We start from the raw sequence: 17,807 nt of genomic DNA, 5'->3' as shown, positions 1-17,807 counted from the left end.
CTTAATGTTAAATAATGCTGTCTTTCTGCTCTCTCTGTAAACACTTTTCTTTGAGCCTGCCATTCCTCCTCTGTTTCCTCTTCACTAACCTCCTAACATTGTCTCTGTTCATCTGCCCCTCCTCCTCTTCCTCTGTCTCTAGCAGTCTCCATCCCTGTCCTATCTCTCCAGTCATGTTTAACTCATATCATTTTATGTATTTTATGTATTTGCCCTTTTCACCTATTTCTTTCTTCGTCCTTTTTTTCTTTTTTTTTGTATTCCTGTTTTCTCTTAGTTTTTCACCTTTTCTTTATTTCTCCCTCCTCACTTTCTTCTTCTCTTGCCATCTCTCTCCTTCAGTCTTGTTCCATTCGTTCTGATTTTCCCTCCACTCTGTTTAATCTTAGCGGATGTTTAATGAAATCCCTGCTGAAATGGACAATTGTTGCTTTGAGAATATTTATAGAAAGGAATAATCAGCCTTGTTTTGTGTGTGTGTGCATGCCTGCATGTTACCACCCCTTCCCCCCTTTAAAGAAATAATTAGTTGAAGGCAGGACTGTGAAAGCTCTGAGCTTTGAGCTGAACAACAGACAGACAGGCACAGGAGCGCAGAACCATGGGTAAACAACTCTGGCATCATGGGTACTGCTGCTGCCAGTGTTTACTTTATTATGACTAACATGGTTATTGCTCAGTTGATGCAACTCAGAACAGTTCAGCACAGAGGATGACAGATTAAAATGTGAGTAATGCACAGACATCACCCACGGAGTGCGTGGACTGAAAGGATTTTACTGTTTTTTGTAGAAATTTGCTGCTATACCGTTTAAGTTGCACTTGACCGCTGAAAAAAATGTGCCATACTGTAATAAACAATAAATTCCTGTGTCACTGTTCATGAGTGTAATCTCTATAAGATACCAATGATCAAAACTAATATGATCTCCAGTGTTTTGGTTTTTTTCCTCACGAGGTGCATTAAAGTTCAAGGATTTTAATGTCTGCAGCATCGTTGTTACCACTCATTTACTCAGATTTTCCCTTTTCGCCACCGTTTAATTGCTTTGACTGCAGTAAAATATGGCTTGGGTTTTCTTTGTTTGTTTGGGGGGTTTTTTGTTTTGTTTTTTACAACCAGCACTCAAAAATATTTACTTTATCAGGATGTAGAAAAAGGGAAAGCATCATGTCTTTACATTTGTGTGGCGGGAACCCAAAAACATTCTGCTCTGAATCTGAATTTGCTCCTTGAAGAATTGTCAAAATTGTTCTGAATCCATTCTATAATTAGTCAAACTTTTTTAGATTTATTGTAAAAATAGTTTTGAAATAGTGAGACATTGATTAATTTTTAGTGATGCATCAGTGTAATATTATTTTTCCTTAATTATTATTATGATTTATGCACAAGTTCTGGATATCCTTTGTGAAATTTAAACTTCTGGTTTTATGTGTTGTTAGTACATGTGACTTATTCATTTCAAGTTAGCAATATAAATCAACCACTATTAAAATCTGCACATTTTATGGGGTTTCCCTCCTTTGTGTGATGTAAGAAACCTTTTTAGATTTGCTGCAGTGGCAGTTCTTGGGTCAGTTTCGCATATTTTCTGAAGCACTAAACAACAAATATTTTACAGTCAAACACTTTTGTTTTAGAAGTAATCCTTTCTGACTAAATGACCTTTCAGGACAAGCTCGAACATGGTCATTCCCATCTCTGATAACCATATGCAAATTTCCAGCAGTAAAATATGAGTGACAGAGGAGGGAGACGTGGAGAATCCACGTTTCCTTCCCCGAATTTCCGCAGGCTTGTCACACCGCTGTTTCGGCAGTGACACTCTAATTCCGCTGCTGCACTCCCTACCTAGCTCCTCGGCTTTCTCTTATTATTTTTTTCATTTCAGTCTGTTTCATCTGTCTTTTTCCCCCCCTTCGTTCTCTATTTTTGTTTGTCTCCTGGCTGACTGAGTGAGTGAGTCGTCGGTTGTGTTGTGTCGTATTTGACAGCAGTCTGGGAGCCAAGCTGTCACTCATACAGCTCCTTGGTCCCACTGTCTTTCTGAAGTCAGTCTCCATTAATATAATAATGGCGTATAGTCGGCACCACTGAATATTTTACTGTAATGTTCAGCAGAACATTACCCCCACACTCAATACCACACAGAGAAAGTCTTACTGCCTGACAGAAACTTTTTATTTTGACTGAAAGGTCTTTGTGCGGTCTGTTTCATCTGTGGAAGTTTCTGTGTTTTTGTTGTGTTTTCCTTTTTGTGCTTTAGGAAAAGTGCTAGGCCCCCGTTTGATAAAGTGACTGAGGGTATTCTTTTTCTTGTCAGGCATCTATTATTGACACTTTCCAGGAATAGGCCTGGGTGCGCCACATGTTCCGCATTTGATTCTGCAGTCGTCATCCCAGGAAAACCATGTTTTATTTTTCAGTGTTGCAGGCTAAACAGTTTGATACAGCACCCTCATAATATTTGACTGTGATTGGAATAGGCATGTGTATTCAGAAAGTGTCTCTTATATTTACCGTTGGTGAAAATAGCAATGCTTAGTCAGATGTATACGGTAGATAATGCGTCTTTTACTCATTGTATCCTACAACCCCTAAACCACCACCCTGACCCTTCACCCATTTTAATTCATCATTCATTTGGACGTCTTCTTCTTGTCCACCTCTGTCTACTATCACTGTGTATGCAGGTGAGCAGGGTGCAGTAACCATGTTTCCTCTGTTCCTGTTGGATCACCACATGACTGCCAGGGAGCTCGGCTTCTGGAACGGCGTCATCGCCATGGGTTTCTCCATCTGCGGATCGTCCCTGGGAGGCCTGCTGCTCGCTCAGTTTAGGTAGCCTTCATCAGCACCATCATTTATCACTGGTTTCACCATGGCCTTTCTGTGGCAGAAATATTTTGTGACTCTTTTAAGTGGTCTCACTTTGCAAAACCCTTCAATTTAAGCGGCGTCTTTGGGGGGTGTTTGCCCTTGAAAAATGTGTAAAATGCCTGTGAAAAACTTTAAATTGCATGTTACTAACTCCACATTCTTCATGAAACTGTGTAATAGTCACCTGGGCTTGAAACTAAGATATTTAATCATGAACTAACCTGGCAGGTAGGTTTCTTCAGTTAATCGATTATTTAATATCAAGTGCTAAAGAGTACTGAAAAAAGTCCATCACCATCAATCCAAGAAGACATTGCAAAATCACTTTCTTATAGGTCTATCCATTTCTGTTATATAGTACTGTGCACTTTTTAAAGTGGTCTTGAACAATAGTTCTTTGGGTTTTCTGAAGGTCTATAAAATGTTTCTTGGGACATTGACTGCTTTGTCATTCATTTTCGGTCTCGTCCTTGAACCTGACCATTTTCAGAGTATGTTGTTGGGGTTTCTTATTTTTGTTTAGTTGTTTTTTGTTAAGCCACATAACACTGTCCCCTGAATCATTCATACATAAAAAAGACTCCTTACTCAAGAGATGAACCTGTAATTTTTCTATACATAACAGACAACTGTAGCAAAGAACCAATTTTAAATTGTAGCTTTAGGTACTTTGTTACAAGCAGGCTGTACCAAAAACACATAATTTTTACCCATTTCTTTCTTTGAATCCAAGAATAAACTGCAGAGATAATAGTTTGATAGGCACCAACAAGGCTATTCTGTTGTTTCAAAAATTGGAGGTGAAGATTTGATTTACTCTCTAAACAAAAATCTTAAACTATTACTAATGTAGTCAGAAAATACACAAAAACCACTGTAGATTCAAGTTTAAATTGCATAAAAGAGTTTATTGAAAAGCAGTTCCAATAAACCCAAAGCTCAGACAAAAAAGAGACAAAAATGCCCTGGGGGATGCAAACAGTAGACAAACAAAATCAAACCCTATTAAAGACAGACACACCGGGCGGTAGGAGGGGGGGTCTTAATTTATAGAGAATGGCCTACTGTGCCCTCCCCCTCCTGCCTCCATTCTAGCAGGTATTCAGCTCTAATAAAATGGTACTCTCTCGTTTGTAGTTTATTACTTTTAGCTAGGTCAGACTTCAACGTCATACTATTTGTCAAAACATTCCCCTTTGAAGAACCCATTCCCTTTTGATGTAGCCATGTGTTCTCATGATCACCATCCGATGAGCCCAGGTGTTAGTCTTGTTGGATGGGTTTCACATCTGGTGTCCAAGCATAACGCACACACAAAACAATCACCTCTTTAGTGCAGATACTTGAGCACAACATGTCGCTAACTTGTGCTCTGAACACTATGCATGTTGTGAGAGTACAGTACTGGGCCATTATATGGAAACTAAAGTAAAGTGTCCTATAGTGCTAATCTTTTATAATACTCCAGTATTTATTGTAAATTTATAATGACTTTGAGTATTTCCAGTGTTAATTACTTTTTAGTGTTTACTTCAGTAAAACTGAGACAAAATAATAGTCCAGTAAACACACTGATTAACTAAGGATGGTGAAATAAACAGTAGTAATACTTTTCACAGTATGCAGTGTTGCATAGGCCAGAGTGGTTTCATAACGTGAAATATCAAACAATTCTCAAAGAGCTATTAGCCTTAAAAATTGTGCTTTGTGTGTATGTAGTGAGTCCTTAAAAATTTGAGGAAACTGGTGAAAAAGTTCACTTCACTTGTTTCACCTACTGTTCACTGAAGCTTTATCAGAAAGGGTCTAAGTGGAAGAGTGGCTGTCAAGAAATTACTTACCCACCATTATTTTCGTCTGTGATTTTGTGTGCACTGACTGTCTCCTTTACTTCTCTATCTCATGTTTTAAGCCTCGTATCACTCTTTATATGGTTTGCAGTAATTTAAGTAAACACTGCCTTGTTTGAGAGCATGGGAACCCTCTCTCTGGAGCGTGGACATGAGCAGCAAATCCATCAGACAAACACTGATGTGTGCAAAGACACAATGCAAACACACACACAAGGACCCCTCAAGTTTGACACAATATCCACCTAGTTTTTTTAATTGTCACCTTTACAGACAGGTATAAGATGCTAGACTTTCTGCTACAGGTGACAGACAGGTACCTGTTAGAACATTCAATTGTAAATTACAACAGTTTGAGATGAATAAACATTGTCAGGGGTGGGATTACATCAGGGATCTGCTCTTAGCCCTTACTTGTTTCCAATAGTGATGAATAGGTTAACAGAGGAGTCAGGAAGGAAGACTGTGCGCTATGGTCTTTATAGATGGTAATGGTGATCTGTAGTTAGAGTAGGGAAGAGGTGGAAGATAGACTTCAGAGGTAAAAGTATGCTCTGGAGAAAAGAAGAATGAAAGTCAGAAGCAAGACAGAATGCTTATGGAATGGAGAAGGGTAGTAAAGGAGTTTGAATACCTGGAATCAACCGTCCAAAGCAATGGACAGTAGTTCACAAGAGAGGTAAAGAAGAGAGTGCAGGAAAGGTGGGGTGGGTGGAGACGAGTGTTAGTGGTGATGTATGACAGAAGGAAAGTGGCAAGTGAAGGTTTGCAAGATGTTAGCAAGACCATCTATGATGTATGGATTGGAGATGGTGACACTAACAAAAAGAAAGGTGGTAGAGTTGAAGATACTCAGCTTTTCACCGGGAGTGACCAGAATGGATAGGATTAGAAACAAGTACATCAGAGGGACAGCTTAGATGCAGTTTGGAGACAAAAAGGGGCAAGATGGTTTAGGCATGTATAGAGTACAGATACTGGATAAGATTAAGTTGCCTGGCAGGAGGAAAAGAGGAAGACCACAGAGAAGATTTGTGGCTGTGGTGAAGGAGGACATGTGGAGGGTTGGTGTGACAGAAGAGGATGCTAGGAATGGGGTGAGATCAGGTGAGATGGAGGAAGATGATCCACTCTGGTGACTCTTGAAGGGAGGAGCCAAAAAAGTAATCTATAAAACTTTTTAAAGATTCGTAAAGTTATGAGATTTGTTAATTACTGTTTATACCAAAAACCTTTTCAGGAAAAAAAACAAAACCTGTCAATCTTACAATAATAAAAAAAGACAAATTTCCATAGACTCTGGTGTATTTGAATAAACATCTTTTGTGTTAATAATATGATGTTTAAACATTTTCCATGTTAAATACAGATGACATAAAATTGTGCCATTTGCACCTGACCACAGTTATGTAAGATTATTCGATCTGCCTATAGAATCACTTTGTAGGACGGCCCTGCCTATGGCCATTGTGATGCGATGGGAACTGTGACTAACAACAATACCTGGACAGAGGATATTATGTTAGTTCCCACTCCATGCAGTGATGTAGTCTTAATATAAATCCTTATTCTTGCTATTAATTCACATCTTTGCTGATTAGAACATTCTGCACCTATGTGCATAAAGTAATTAGCATATGTTAGATGTACATGGTATAATGACGAGCTAATGGATAAGCAAAGTCTCTGTTGCCCTGTTTTGTTATCTGCGTCAGTGCTGTATGAGTGTGTTTGCTTGCCTGTTTGTTGACATGTATCAGTTGCCATGTGCTCTCTCTTATGTCAGTCTGTTTGTCCTTTTTCTTCCACTTGGATTCCAGGCTTTCTCCACTTGTCAGGTGACACTAGCAAACACAAAGAAAGCCTCCAAAGGCAAAAATTTCTTTTTTTTTTTTTTTTTAGGGAAAGTGCTTTCAAAAGATGTCATTGTCATACTTTGGCTTTTGATCTTTCACTCTCCCTCTCCATTTCACACCTATGTAACTTGTAAAGGCGGTAAAATCTTCACACCCTCACAACACAGAGAATACTCTCTAAATGTGTTATTTTGCACAAGATAGACAGATTTAGCCTGGAAATTATACCTTTAAATTTGTACAAGCCATCATTTTCATTACCAATCTTTTTTTCATTTTGCAAGGTTTTGCACTGACCCAAAATATACTTAGTAAGTATTCTTGGTGATGTTTTAGGTTTAAAACCATTGTACAATAAAATTCAAAGACTGTACATTGGGAAATAAATCACTGGCTTCATCCAGTCTCAAACTGTCTTCCCCTGAAATGTATAGTAGTAATTTATTTGAACTGTGTGTAAAGCTCTGGGTTTGAGCGTGGGGGTTGCACATTCTCCCTGTCCCTGTGTGGGTTCTTTGCAGGTACTGTGGTTCTAGTTTTGTCTCATCCGACCAAAGGATGGCCTCCAGTCTGCATAATCTTTTTCCGGGTTGTCCTTGACATGCTTCACTCTGGCTTGAAAGTGTGTCTTCTGCAAAAGTGATGTTTTTACTGGATTCTCACAGTCCATTCCTGTACAGGTGGAGTGAATATTTCGTATAATCATCTCCTGTTTTGTGAGAATCAAGAATTCTTTTTCTCAAGTATGAACTGTTTTTCTTTTATTTTTGGTATGATGCTTTCTCATGTGACCGCTGAAGATAACCCCTTAGTTTTAACTTGATTTTACAAGCTGTGAGAATTAAAAAGTGAAATCACATCATTGCACAGCAGTGGTTTGTGCCTGTGGGTCTGTTATGACAAATGTGTAGTAGATTCAGTGTTAAAACTAGTTTCTGATTGTACGTACACTCAGCTCCTCCACTTGGTTACTACTTCTCATCACCTGCACGTACACACACATACGCACACACAGAAAGGGCTGTTAGTTAGGCTGGGCTGTTGTTCCTCCTCTAAAAGCTCCGTTGGAAGGTATATCCTCACTACCATCAGAAACGGCTGAGTGGTCAGTGAGTGACCCCCTTTACAACTGCCCCTGGCAACCTGAGAACGTAGTTATTCTTATCTGGGCCTGGCCCGTGTGAGGTGGCAGCCAGGGAGGTTTCTTTTTCTCACACACACACATCCCTCAGCATCTCTTGAGAGCGCGTGATATGAAAGGCTGTCATTGAGAAGGGAGGCAAAGGAGCAACAGAGAGAAGAATGTCTTTAGCATGTGAATGATGCAGGATTGGTTTTCCAGTAGAGAGGTAAGGAAACGCTGGGTGCAGGGGGAAGAGAGAGCCAGATAAAGATACAGGGAAGAGTGAAAGAAGAAAGAGGGGGGGGGTCTTGAACAGAAATAAAAATACATTTAAATTAAAAGAGTTTATGGCATCAACTTGGGTTTTAGGTTTTGAGATGTTTTGAAACGCACAGGTTTTAATCCATTAATCATGTAATCAAATAACTTATCAATATAGTCGATAGCTCCGCTGGAAAATATAATCACGACAGCCCTGGTACAGATCTATTTGGGAACCATTATTTCTCCTCGTTTCCGGTCACATTTATACTGGCAGACATGTTTAAAGAGTCTGTCTGAATATGAAAGATAAATTCAGATTTTCTTACCTAACTAAATCAGATAACCTGTCTTGTGTGTCCCTTTCTTTCTCACAACCTTTTTTTAAAACACATAAATAATTACATGCAAAAAAACCCCATAAACAAACACACACAGTCCCTTGAGTGGCAGGTATCCTCTGAGTGATTGGCATTGTTAATCCCTGATGTCACACAACAGTGTGAGTGCGTGTGTGTGTTTTTATGTATGTTAACAGTGATTAATTATCTTTCTCATGCTGGGGATCTCCTTAGGTTATTGATTACGTCATGAACCAGACCCACAGGGGGATGATTTTCTTGCACTAACAGGGAATCAATTAGTGTCTGGGGACTTGTTTACTTATGCACGTGCACGTATGTAACTGTGTGCGCGCGTGCGTCTGTGAAATGCGAAGAAACAAACAAAGTGTCTCTAAATTTAATGATATTAGCTTGGAGTGGCTTTCATCAGGTATCACACTGCTCATCAATACACTTAAAAGTTAGTTAACAGCTCTTTGATGATCTTCTTGTTTGCTGGTTTTTCCTCAGCATCGGGGCCCTGATGCGGCGCGTGTTTGTGTTGCGAACAATCAGCATGGTCTTCCAGAGTTCTCTGCTCACTGTCCTCGAACCATCACCGCTCATGAAAGGTGAGAAGCAAACCCACAATAAGACAATGGTCACAAAGTAAATGATTTCAAAATATTTTAACAAATGCTACAATTCTGGATTATTTAGTCCGGTTTATGTTTGGTGCTCTGATGTAAATATGACAGAAGCGGGCAATGAAAACAAAGAGCTACATGTTTGGTCATCATGTCAATGAGCATATATGCAGTAATCAAATAAACAAGTGTTAATACTCACTGACCCGTATTAACCTAGAATCTTTATATTCTTTGTTTTAAAAATTGTGAATGGCAGTGAATAATATCACACACACACCAAACACAGTGAAGCTACAAAGCCTAACAGTGGCCACAGTTACAGTTTTATCAGCAGGGAATGAAGTCAGCAAAAATAATGCTGTTCAGTGCTTATGGCAGGCTCAGCAAGACACAAGCAATGATAGTCCCCAGGTTTACTGCAATGCTATTGTTTTATGGTATTTCTGCTAGTGCATTTAGGTTCTGGATATGTGTAAAATGAGTGTTAGTTCTGTGGTTAAGCAGCTGATATTTATTTATTTATTTGTTTCTTTGTTTGTTTATAGTGACAGTGACAGGAAAGTAACTTGATATTGAGGTTAAGTAAGACTTCGGTAGCAGGGTTTTACATTAGACATTTGTTGTGACAGGATAAGATGTAAATCTTTCAGTAGATTCATTCAGATTTAATGCATTTCCATGTGCACTTGAAGCTGACCTGTAGTCATTGGCCTAACACGTCATCGCTCCAGTCGGATATATAACAAGAGACGTTTAGAAGTAGGGCTTCCAAAACCTTCTTCTTTAAACTGGCAATTTGTATAGTGTGTGGTAGGAGTGACAGGTGGGTCTGAAGTGAGGGGTGCGATTACATCAGGGATGGGCCCTGAACCCCTTCTTGTTTCCAGTGGTGATGGACAGGCTAACAGATGAAGTTAGCTGGAGCCTATGGAGAGACTGTGATGTCTCCAAATAACATTGTGCTTTGTAGTGAAAGTAGAGAGCTGATGGATGAGAGCCTGGTTAGGTGGAAGTGTGCTCTGAAGAGAACAGAAGTGAAAGTCAGCAAAAGTAAGACAGAATACATGTGTATGAATGAGAGAGAGAGACAGGTATAATGATTTTAAATATCTCAAGTCAACCCTCCAAAGCAACAGACGGTACAGAAGAAAGGTGAACAAGAGGGTGCAGGCAGGTTGGAGTGGATGGGGGAAAGTGTCAGGGGTGATTTGTGACAGGTGAGGGCAGCAAGAGGGAAAGGAAAGGCTTGCAACTTGGTAGTGAGTCCTTTTATGATGTGTAGTTTGGAGATGGCGGCCCTGACAGAAAGACAGGTGCCAGGTGCTTAGTGACCAGGATGGACAAGATTAGAAATGAGGATATCAGAGAGACAAGGGTGAGATGGTTTTGGCATGTGCAGAGGAGGGATAGTGGGATTATTGGACAAAGGATGCTGAACATGAAGCTGCCAGGCGGGAAGAAAAGAGGAAGATTCGTGATGTAGTCAAGGAGGACATGCAGAGTGTTGGAGTGACGGAAAAGAATGCAAGGGGTTAGATGGAGGCGAACAATCCTATTGGGATCCCTTAATGGGAGCAACTAAAATAGGAAGATTGGGGAAAAGAGAGTTGTTGAAATCATGAATGACTACAATATAAAATGTTTGAGATTTTGAACACTTTTTGTGTCAGCTGTATGACAAGTGAAGAACCCTTAGAAGGAAAAGTGGGTCAAGTTTGAAAGGTCAAACTTTGGATGTAAAGCCTGGTACTAATGTCACTGGCAGTTTCAAATGCTGTTAGACCTTGTGTTAACCAGTGGCCTATAGTTCAAGCGTTCAGTCTTAATGCATGACGTGGAGGACGTCTGTAGGAGAGGTCTCCCTCCAGACAGTTATTCATTTATTAATGTCTGAATGACACATCTGATTGCGCTGAACAGCCGGTCGGGATTCACATTCACACCATTCATCTCCTCCTGAGCCCGTCTCTTACCCTATCAAGCTTCTCCAACTCAAAGTAGAGGCATCTCCCGCCTCCATTTTAAACCCAGAACAAAGATTTCAGGAAAACTTGACTAAAAACCCTCAAAACAGAAAAAAAACATTCAGTTTCAGATTTTTCAATATTACATGATAACCCTCCGCTTCCCGTTCTTCCAGTCTGATCAGTCGGTGTATCTTTTTGACTCCACCAGTCTTATGTCGCTGACTGAAGAGTCTTGCTCGGCAAAAACTCTGGCGGCTTGAGTGAATAATTCAGTGTTAGTGGGAGCAGAGACAGATAGGCTCTGTGGTTCCTCTGTTTCCCCACTAACACTGCTCTGCCACTTCCCCTCAGAGGATACACTACATGTGTTTTGGGGACTGGGACTGAGGGGGGGGAGCTGCACTTCAGCAGATTACCGTTTCTCGCTGCTTTGTCTCTCTGCTTTCACTTTAACATAGAATTGTAAAGTGAGTAGTGTAGCAGAGAAAACGACGTGTAAAGCTGCAAGCTTTCTGCCTGCTTTCAGAAAAGGAACTGCTGGGTTTTCTGTTGTCTTATTGTAGTTAGACTCAGATGCGTCAAGGCTGGTTTTGATCCATTTTACTTGCGTGTGTGTGCTTTCTCAGGTATGGCAGTCTTGAGCATGAGTGTTCAACACTTCCTGGGTGGTCTCATCACCACGCTCACCTTCACTACCATGATGCATTGCACTCAGAGGGCCGAGGAAAGCATTCAGGTAAAAAGGAGTTCTGTCCATTCCCGCCAACAAGCTCATTAACTAGCCCAGGGCTGCTTTCATGTACAAGTTTTGCTCTGTTGTCATCATCTTTTTTAATGTTTATTGCGTTGTGCTTTACTGTTAGGTCTCCTGTGGCTCAACAAGCCAACAATACAGTCTTTTCATTGTTTTCACCCTCTGTCTTTCTCCCCCCCCCCCCCCCCCCCCCCCAACCACCTCTGTTTAGGTTAAATTATGTAATGTTAGCTCATTTCCTTTGGTTGTCAAAGTGATGCTGGAGAGGGAAATCTTTCAGCATTAAGTGCCATACCTTTTGTCACCTGTACCTGTCAGTTTTCATCAGCTGTTTCCACCTGGAAAATGTCAAGTTTCAGCAGCCCCAGTTTCCTTGCATTGCTGGCCCCCTTGCTGACATTGTCCCTCCTACTGCCTGTCTCTTTGTCATTCTCTAGTCTTTTAAACGCTCTCTTTTCCAACTCTGAATTTTTTCCTCTCCTTGCTCATTTTCTCCTCTTTGACATAACTCCTTTTGTCCCCGTCGTATCTGGGCCAGCGTTGCCTGGAGGTGATCGTTTTTCACACAGCCATTCAGACGTCACTCAGTCAATCTCTGAAGGTGACAAATTATCATTTAAATTGCTGTCAGTCCTAAAGTGAAAAAGAAAGATGAAGGGGAAAAAAATCACAAGCTGAAGCACAGACACCAGGATCCAGTTATGAAATTTAACTTAATGAAAGGAGAGAGAACAAGTACAGCATTTCACAAGGAGAGCAGAGGTTAATCTGAGAGATTCTCATGACACAGACTGGCTGTTTTTCTTTGTAGTGTCGGTGTGGGATTTTGGTCTGTGTGTACATACATGAGAGGAGAGCATTAGCTCACCTGCGCTTGGTGTGTAAATGTGTGCGTTACTGAAGGTAGTGCTATCCAGTAACAGAAAACTGATACTGTGAGTGCTTGTTAACGATCCCCAGGAGAAAGAAACCGAATCCGTTAAACAAGTTGCTCAGAATAAAGGCACTTCACTTAACTGTGGTTACACAGGCTCTCAGAGCGCTCTACCTCAGCCTGCAGACCACAGACCCCACTCACCACTCATCAGATTCTGATATGATTTTCAGTCTTTGTTTTTTTCCAGTGAGAAATGCCCTCAGCTGATTTAGTGAGCATGGTCCATTCTCCAAAATCTAAAAAAAAAGTCATAAATAAGAAAAGAAAAGACGGTAGTGAACTGCAGAGTAGAGTAGGGCGATATGGCCAAAAATATTTATCACGATATATATTTGAAAATTTGCGATAACGATATAACTGACGATATAATTGATGCGAGACAAAATACAACTCCACAACATTACTAGCGCAAAAAGACAACCTTCCATTTATTTTCACTTAAACAAGAAGCTGGTTTTTATGTACATTAAAGCTTTATAAAAATGTAACAGTGCAAATGCAAATTCCTTGCTGAAAGTTTAACCAAAAGGCATTTCCAGTAGAAATGGGCTGACATATCCTGAGCATAACCATGTATAATATCCACTGAAGTTAAAAAGAGGTGCTTTGCAACATTAAACTGCAGTGTGCAGTACGCATTTTCGGACCATAAGGTGCACGGGATTATAAGGCACATTAAGTGAAACAAAGCAGTCAGATAAATCAAACTTTATTAAACTCATTCTTCTTGCTTCCTCCACTTCTGTACCATTGATTCATTAATGTTGAATTCTTTGGCAACCGCTCTATTCCCATGTTGTTGCAGTATAACTAACCTCGTATTGTGGATGGATTATCTCAGTTGTTCTCCTGACTGAAGTTTGGTCCGTTTACAGCATCCTGCCATGCGATTGCATTTGTCTCTAACTATCAGGAACCTTAACGTTAACTTTTATAAGTGGAAAAGTGTTAGTGTTCGTCCTCCAGCTTCACTGTTTATGTTATGCTAACATAGCTGTGTCGCTAGCGATCACGTAGCACATCATTATATACCAGCTAGCCCAACTTCAGTAACCCTACAAACGTCACTGCTGTTTAGTTTCCTGTCTTCATTTATGTTGGAAGTGAAAGCAGAGCTGTACGTTTGAATTTTTTCAGAAATCAGTCAGAACATGCAATATCATGCTTAGGTAACTAGCGAAACTAGCGAGCTAACTTCCGCTAGCTTCTGCTAACTTCTAACTCCATTAAATGTAATAAATTTTGTTTTCATGGATGCCTGGAAGTTAAACTTCATAGTTACACCTGGTAAAGCAGCAATGCTGATCGTTTTATTAAAGATGAAAGAATTTAGACAGTTTTTAACTCTCAGTGATGCTGCAGTGTTCGTTTGACCTGAAACATACGGAGTTTAGGACCCAGATTACTCCCAGATTTAAGAGCATCTTAGTCCGACATATACGACAATAACGACGGCCGCTTGCATGTTCTGCAAAAAAATGTGCTTTGTCGTGTATCTGACGGACAAACACCAAACCAGTTCCACATCACTGAAGTTGCACCATTTTTACAAACCAATTCTGGTTCATCTGTTTCACTCAACAATCTGCCATGTGTGTATGAAAACAAAGGCACTGCGCATGCGCATTTTACTCATATTCTGTCGCGATATTTCATTTTCCTATCATTGCCTAACATTATACCGGTATTACCGTGAACGGTATAATATGGCCCAGCCCTACTGCAGAGAATATTAAATGTTTTTGCTTTAACAAAAAACAGAAATCAAAGTGATCCCAGTTAAGGGTTAATCTGCTGATAAATTATTGGACTAACTGTCATGGCTCTGTTCCTACAGTAATACAAATAATATGCAGGAAACACTTAGTCACTTAGTAAGAAACACTTACGAGTATTTCTTGCAGCACGGGACATTTAAGGGATTGTAATGTTACCCTTGTTTATCTCGTTGACAGTGTGCAAACAAAAACACAATTCTGAACCCGACAAAGTTGTAAAAACGTCCTATAACGTTAAGTGTGGTATCTTTTTCCTCTTGTAACACAAAAACTAATTTGTAGATAAAATATTTCTTTGTCAGATAAGATAAGATTTCTTTATTAGCCCCAGAGTTGGGAAATTCACAATTAACAGTGCAGGCTTCTTGTAAATGTATTCTGATTATAGGACTCGAAGCATTTGTTCTAATGAATTCTGCTTTTCTTAATTTTAATTAATGTGCTCAGGTAATGGTCTAGGTGTCACTAGAGTTCCATGTTTGTCAGAGCTACCTGCTGCTCTTGGGCAGAGGGAGGAGGCTTGGGGAGATTAGGTAATCTTTTTCCTTCTTGTTCTCCCTCTCTCACTCCGCTCTTGAAAGCCTAAGGCTGAGATCAGATAGCCTGCTTCATTTGGCCTTTTTCCATCATCTCAGGCCATGATCTCACGCTTTCTCTTCCAGTATTCCAGCATTTTGGATTTTTCTCTTCTTTTGCAGTTTGTTTTTCCCAGAAGTTTTCAGATCAAATCTCTCGCCCTGTTTCTCCCTGTAGTGGTTAATTGTGTTAACCATGTTAATGCCTAAGAGACAGAAGGTGATAAGCTGTGCTGGTGGATAGGATGAAGTCTCACGTTGTTGTTGTTTTTTTTTGTAACTGTGTTGCACTCTACTCCCAATACTGCTATCTCTTTTTACTCACAATGTGTCTTTCTTTCCCAAACTCTCCATTTCCCCTTCTCTCCTCTCACTTCCTTCTACTTTACCTTCCCCTTTTAATCTCTTTTCCCCTCATCCTACCTCTCGGCTGCCAATTCTCCCTGTAGGCGACCCACTACAGTTTCTTGGCTACTCTCGAGGTGCTGGGGAAGCTGATGTTCAGCGCTCTGGCCGGAGGCTTGGTGGATTGGTTTGGTTTCCAAGTTGCCTTCCTCTTCTTCCTCACCCTCTCTGCCGGAACGGCCCTGCACGTGTGGACAGCTACCTTCACCGGTGCTCTTAGGGAACACCAGCAGCCCAAATGAGATCAGGGTGAAACATCCTGGCTTAGGTTCTGAAACAGTGGTGAAATAATTTGAGTATTTGGACTCATTAAAAAGCTCTTGAATCCTGTTAAATGTAACTCACATGACTTCAGAAACTCATTTCAGTTTACGAGATCTTGAATAAGTTTATCTCAGCCATTTTTAATGGAAAATCAGCCATGCTATTTAAGTACTCTGTCACAGAGTTTTTTTCTTGTTGAGTGTTTTCTTAATTGCACATCATGTCCCTGGCAGATTTGCGATATTTTATTTTTGCATATATAAAGTCTTAAAAATACTGGAGTACGGCGAGGCTTGCAGATACTGGGTAGGTAAGGATTAGTGTGTAGAGTTTTCTGAAGGGAGGATGATGAGGTGTGGATAATGTTGGGCAGTTTGGAGTCTAAAAGAATCACTTGGAATCAAAGGGGAAAAAAATCAAAGCCTTTTATAAAATCATCTGAGCTATTTTAATATTGTCATAAGACAGCAATAAGAGCTGTAGCCAAAAGCAATATTGCTTCTTTGTTATGCTTGTTCGGTCATAATGAACTGTATGTAAATTTGTTAATCATTCTCCTGGGTTGTATGGTTTACAGCTGTAAATGGAAAAAAAAATTGCTACCTCGTATCAACGCTGTATGGTACGATGCACAGGAGGCAAATACAGAGTAGCCAGACTGAGTAGAGCGGCAACACATACAACATGCTATCTAACAATTAACCAATGTAGAGTCATATTTACTGGGACTTTCTCATTAAAAAAAAAAAAGAATTAAGAGTTACAGATTTAGTATTTACAGTCAGGGTCGTATATTATGGGGAAATAATGAGGACCATACAGCTCATGTAGCCCAGGAACGTGGATAAACTGTTTGTTACATGGCTGTAATACCCAAACACTTAATATTTTATCGTTTATTTATCCTAAAACTTGGGAAAATACTGTGTCACAGCAGCCAAAACATTAAGCACAACATAGCTTAAATAAAGTAGAATAGCTCTGTGAATAGCACAGTAAGGTAAAATGTTAAATTAAAGCTGAAAGTCTAAATTCAAATCAAATCTGTACTGCTTCGTTAAAAAAAAAAATCCATTTGTGGACTTTTAGAGTAAAACTGCAAACAAACAACAAAGGGCGTCTCTGTCCAAGCACAAGCCGACTGGACTGGACCTGACTGTATTCTGTTTCATTTCTTTGCAGAGTACAATACTCCTTAATACTTCTTTTCTTTTGTTACCAAATACATTCATCCTTCACTTGGCTTCTTGTAGGAAACCTCAGCCTTACACACTGCATGGTGCCATCTCGTCTCACCTTTGAATCGAACTTGTTATTAAAGAAAACTTGAATGACCAACATCACTGGGAAACTGCAGTTCTTGACAACATTGTACTTTTTTTGTGTTTTTTCATGTTAAAAAAATATCAAATGCACAATATTACACGCTCTATATGCTGTAACTCTTTATGGTACTGTATCCTATAGAAAATAATTTTCTCCAGTTATAATATACGAATGAAACAGCAATGTAGAATGTTTTTCTTACAAGGCTCGGTGAGAATAAAAGTAAAATCCTTCACATAGCTGAATGTAATAATAGAAATTAAGTCTTAAAATTCATTGTTGGACAACGATGGACTGGTTTTAAATAAAGGCAGTAACCTCAGCACGTTTATCTAAATAAAAAAAGACTGCTTTCACTCACATGGCACATAAAGGGATGCCATAGCACATCTGTACTCTTTTATCCATGTAGCCAGGTCCGATGACTTGTGGTACGTATAAGCAAAGCATATCTCTTGTCTCTCAGCTACTGTGTTGCCTGAGATTTGCACAAAAATAAAGCTGCTGAGTAAAACGTTGAGTCTATTTTTGTCTTCCTGTTATTGAATTTTATCACGTTTTTATTCTAGAAAAAAAAGGTCCTATGTGGTCTTTGAGGGAACACCTGCCTTTGAAAATCCACTTTTGACTTGTGGCAACCCTGAAAACCACACTGGCTCTCTGTTGTGTCCTAGCTAAGGGCTACAGAAGTCAATAGGCCCCATGTCACATGATCCCCAACCCCATACAGCTTTAATGACACAACAAATGCTATGAAGGAGGATTAAACCAGCTTACATGGCACCTGAATACACCTCCACTTTACACTTCTTCACCCACTGTCGTTATCTGGGCATTTTGTTGTCTTGCGGGAT

The 17,807-nt window shown here is 39.9% G+C and overlaps 1 protein-coding gene across 2 annotated transcripts in view; it reads left to right on the top strand.

Annotated features, from left to right (window-relative positions):
• Nucleotides 1-17,456, top strand: part of slc33a2 (solute carrier family 33 member 2) — a 29,389-nt gene extending 11,933 nt beyond the window's left edge. For both annotated transcript variants that reach the window (XM_085367169.1, XM_085367168.1), the window contains exons 3-6: nt 2,698-2,845; nt 8,829-8,929; nt 11,541-11,650; nt 15,408-17,456. In XM_085367169.1, coding sequence (XP_085223295.1) covers nt 2,698-2,845; nt 8,829-8,929; nt 11,541-11,650; nt 15,408-15,605 — 557 coding nt within the window. In that variant the 3' untranslated portion in view covers nt 15,606-17,456. The remainder of the gene's footprint in view (nt 1-2,697; nt 2,846-8,828; nt 8,930-11,540; nt 11,651-15,407) is intronic.
• The last annotated feature ends 351 nt before the right edge of the window (nt 17,457-17,807 follow it).

The sequence above is a fragment of the Diplotaxodon limnothrissa genome, linkage group LG12, assembly GCF_057381915.1.
Source record: "Diplotaxodon limnothrissa isolate DT_005_m linkage group LG12, D_limnothrissa_male_GT1.1, whole genome shotgun sequence".
In the NCBI taxonomy this organism is placed as follows: domain Eukaryota; kingdom Metazoa; phylum Chordata; class Actinopteri; order Cichliformes; family Cichlidae; genus Diplotaxodon; species Diplotaxodon limnothrissa.
Note: the sequence above shows the minus strand (reverse complement) of the source record. Positions and strands in the feature narration are given on the sequence as shown.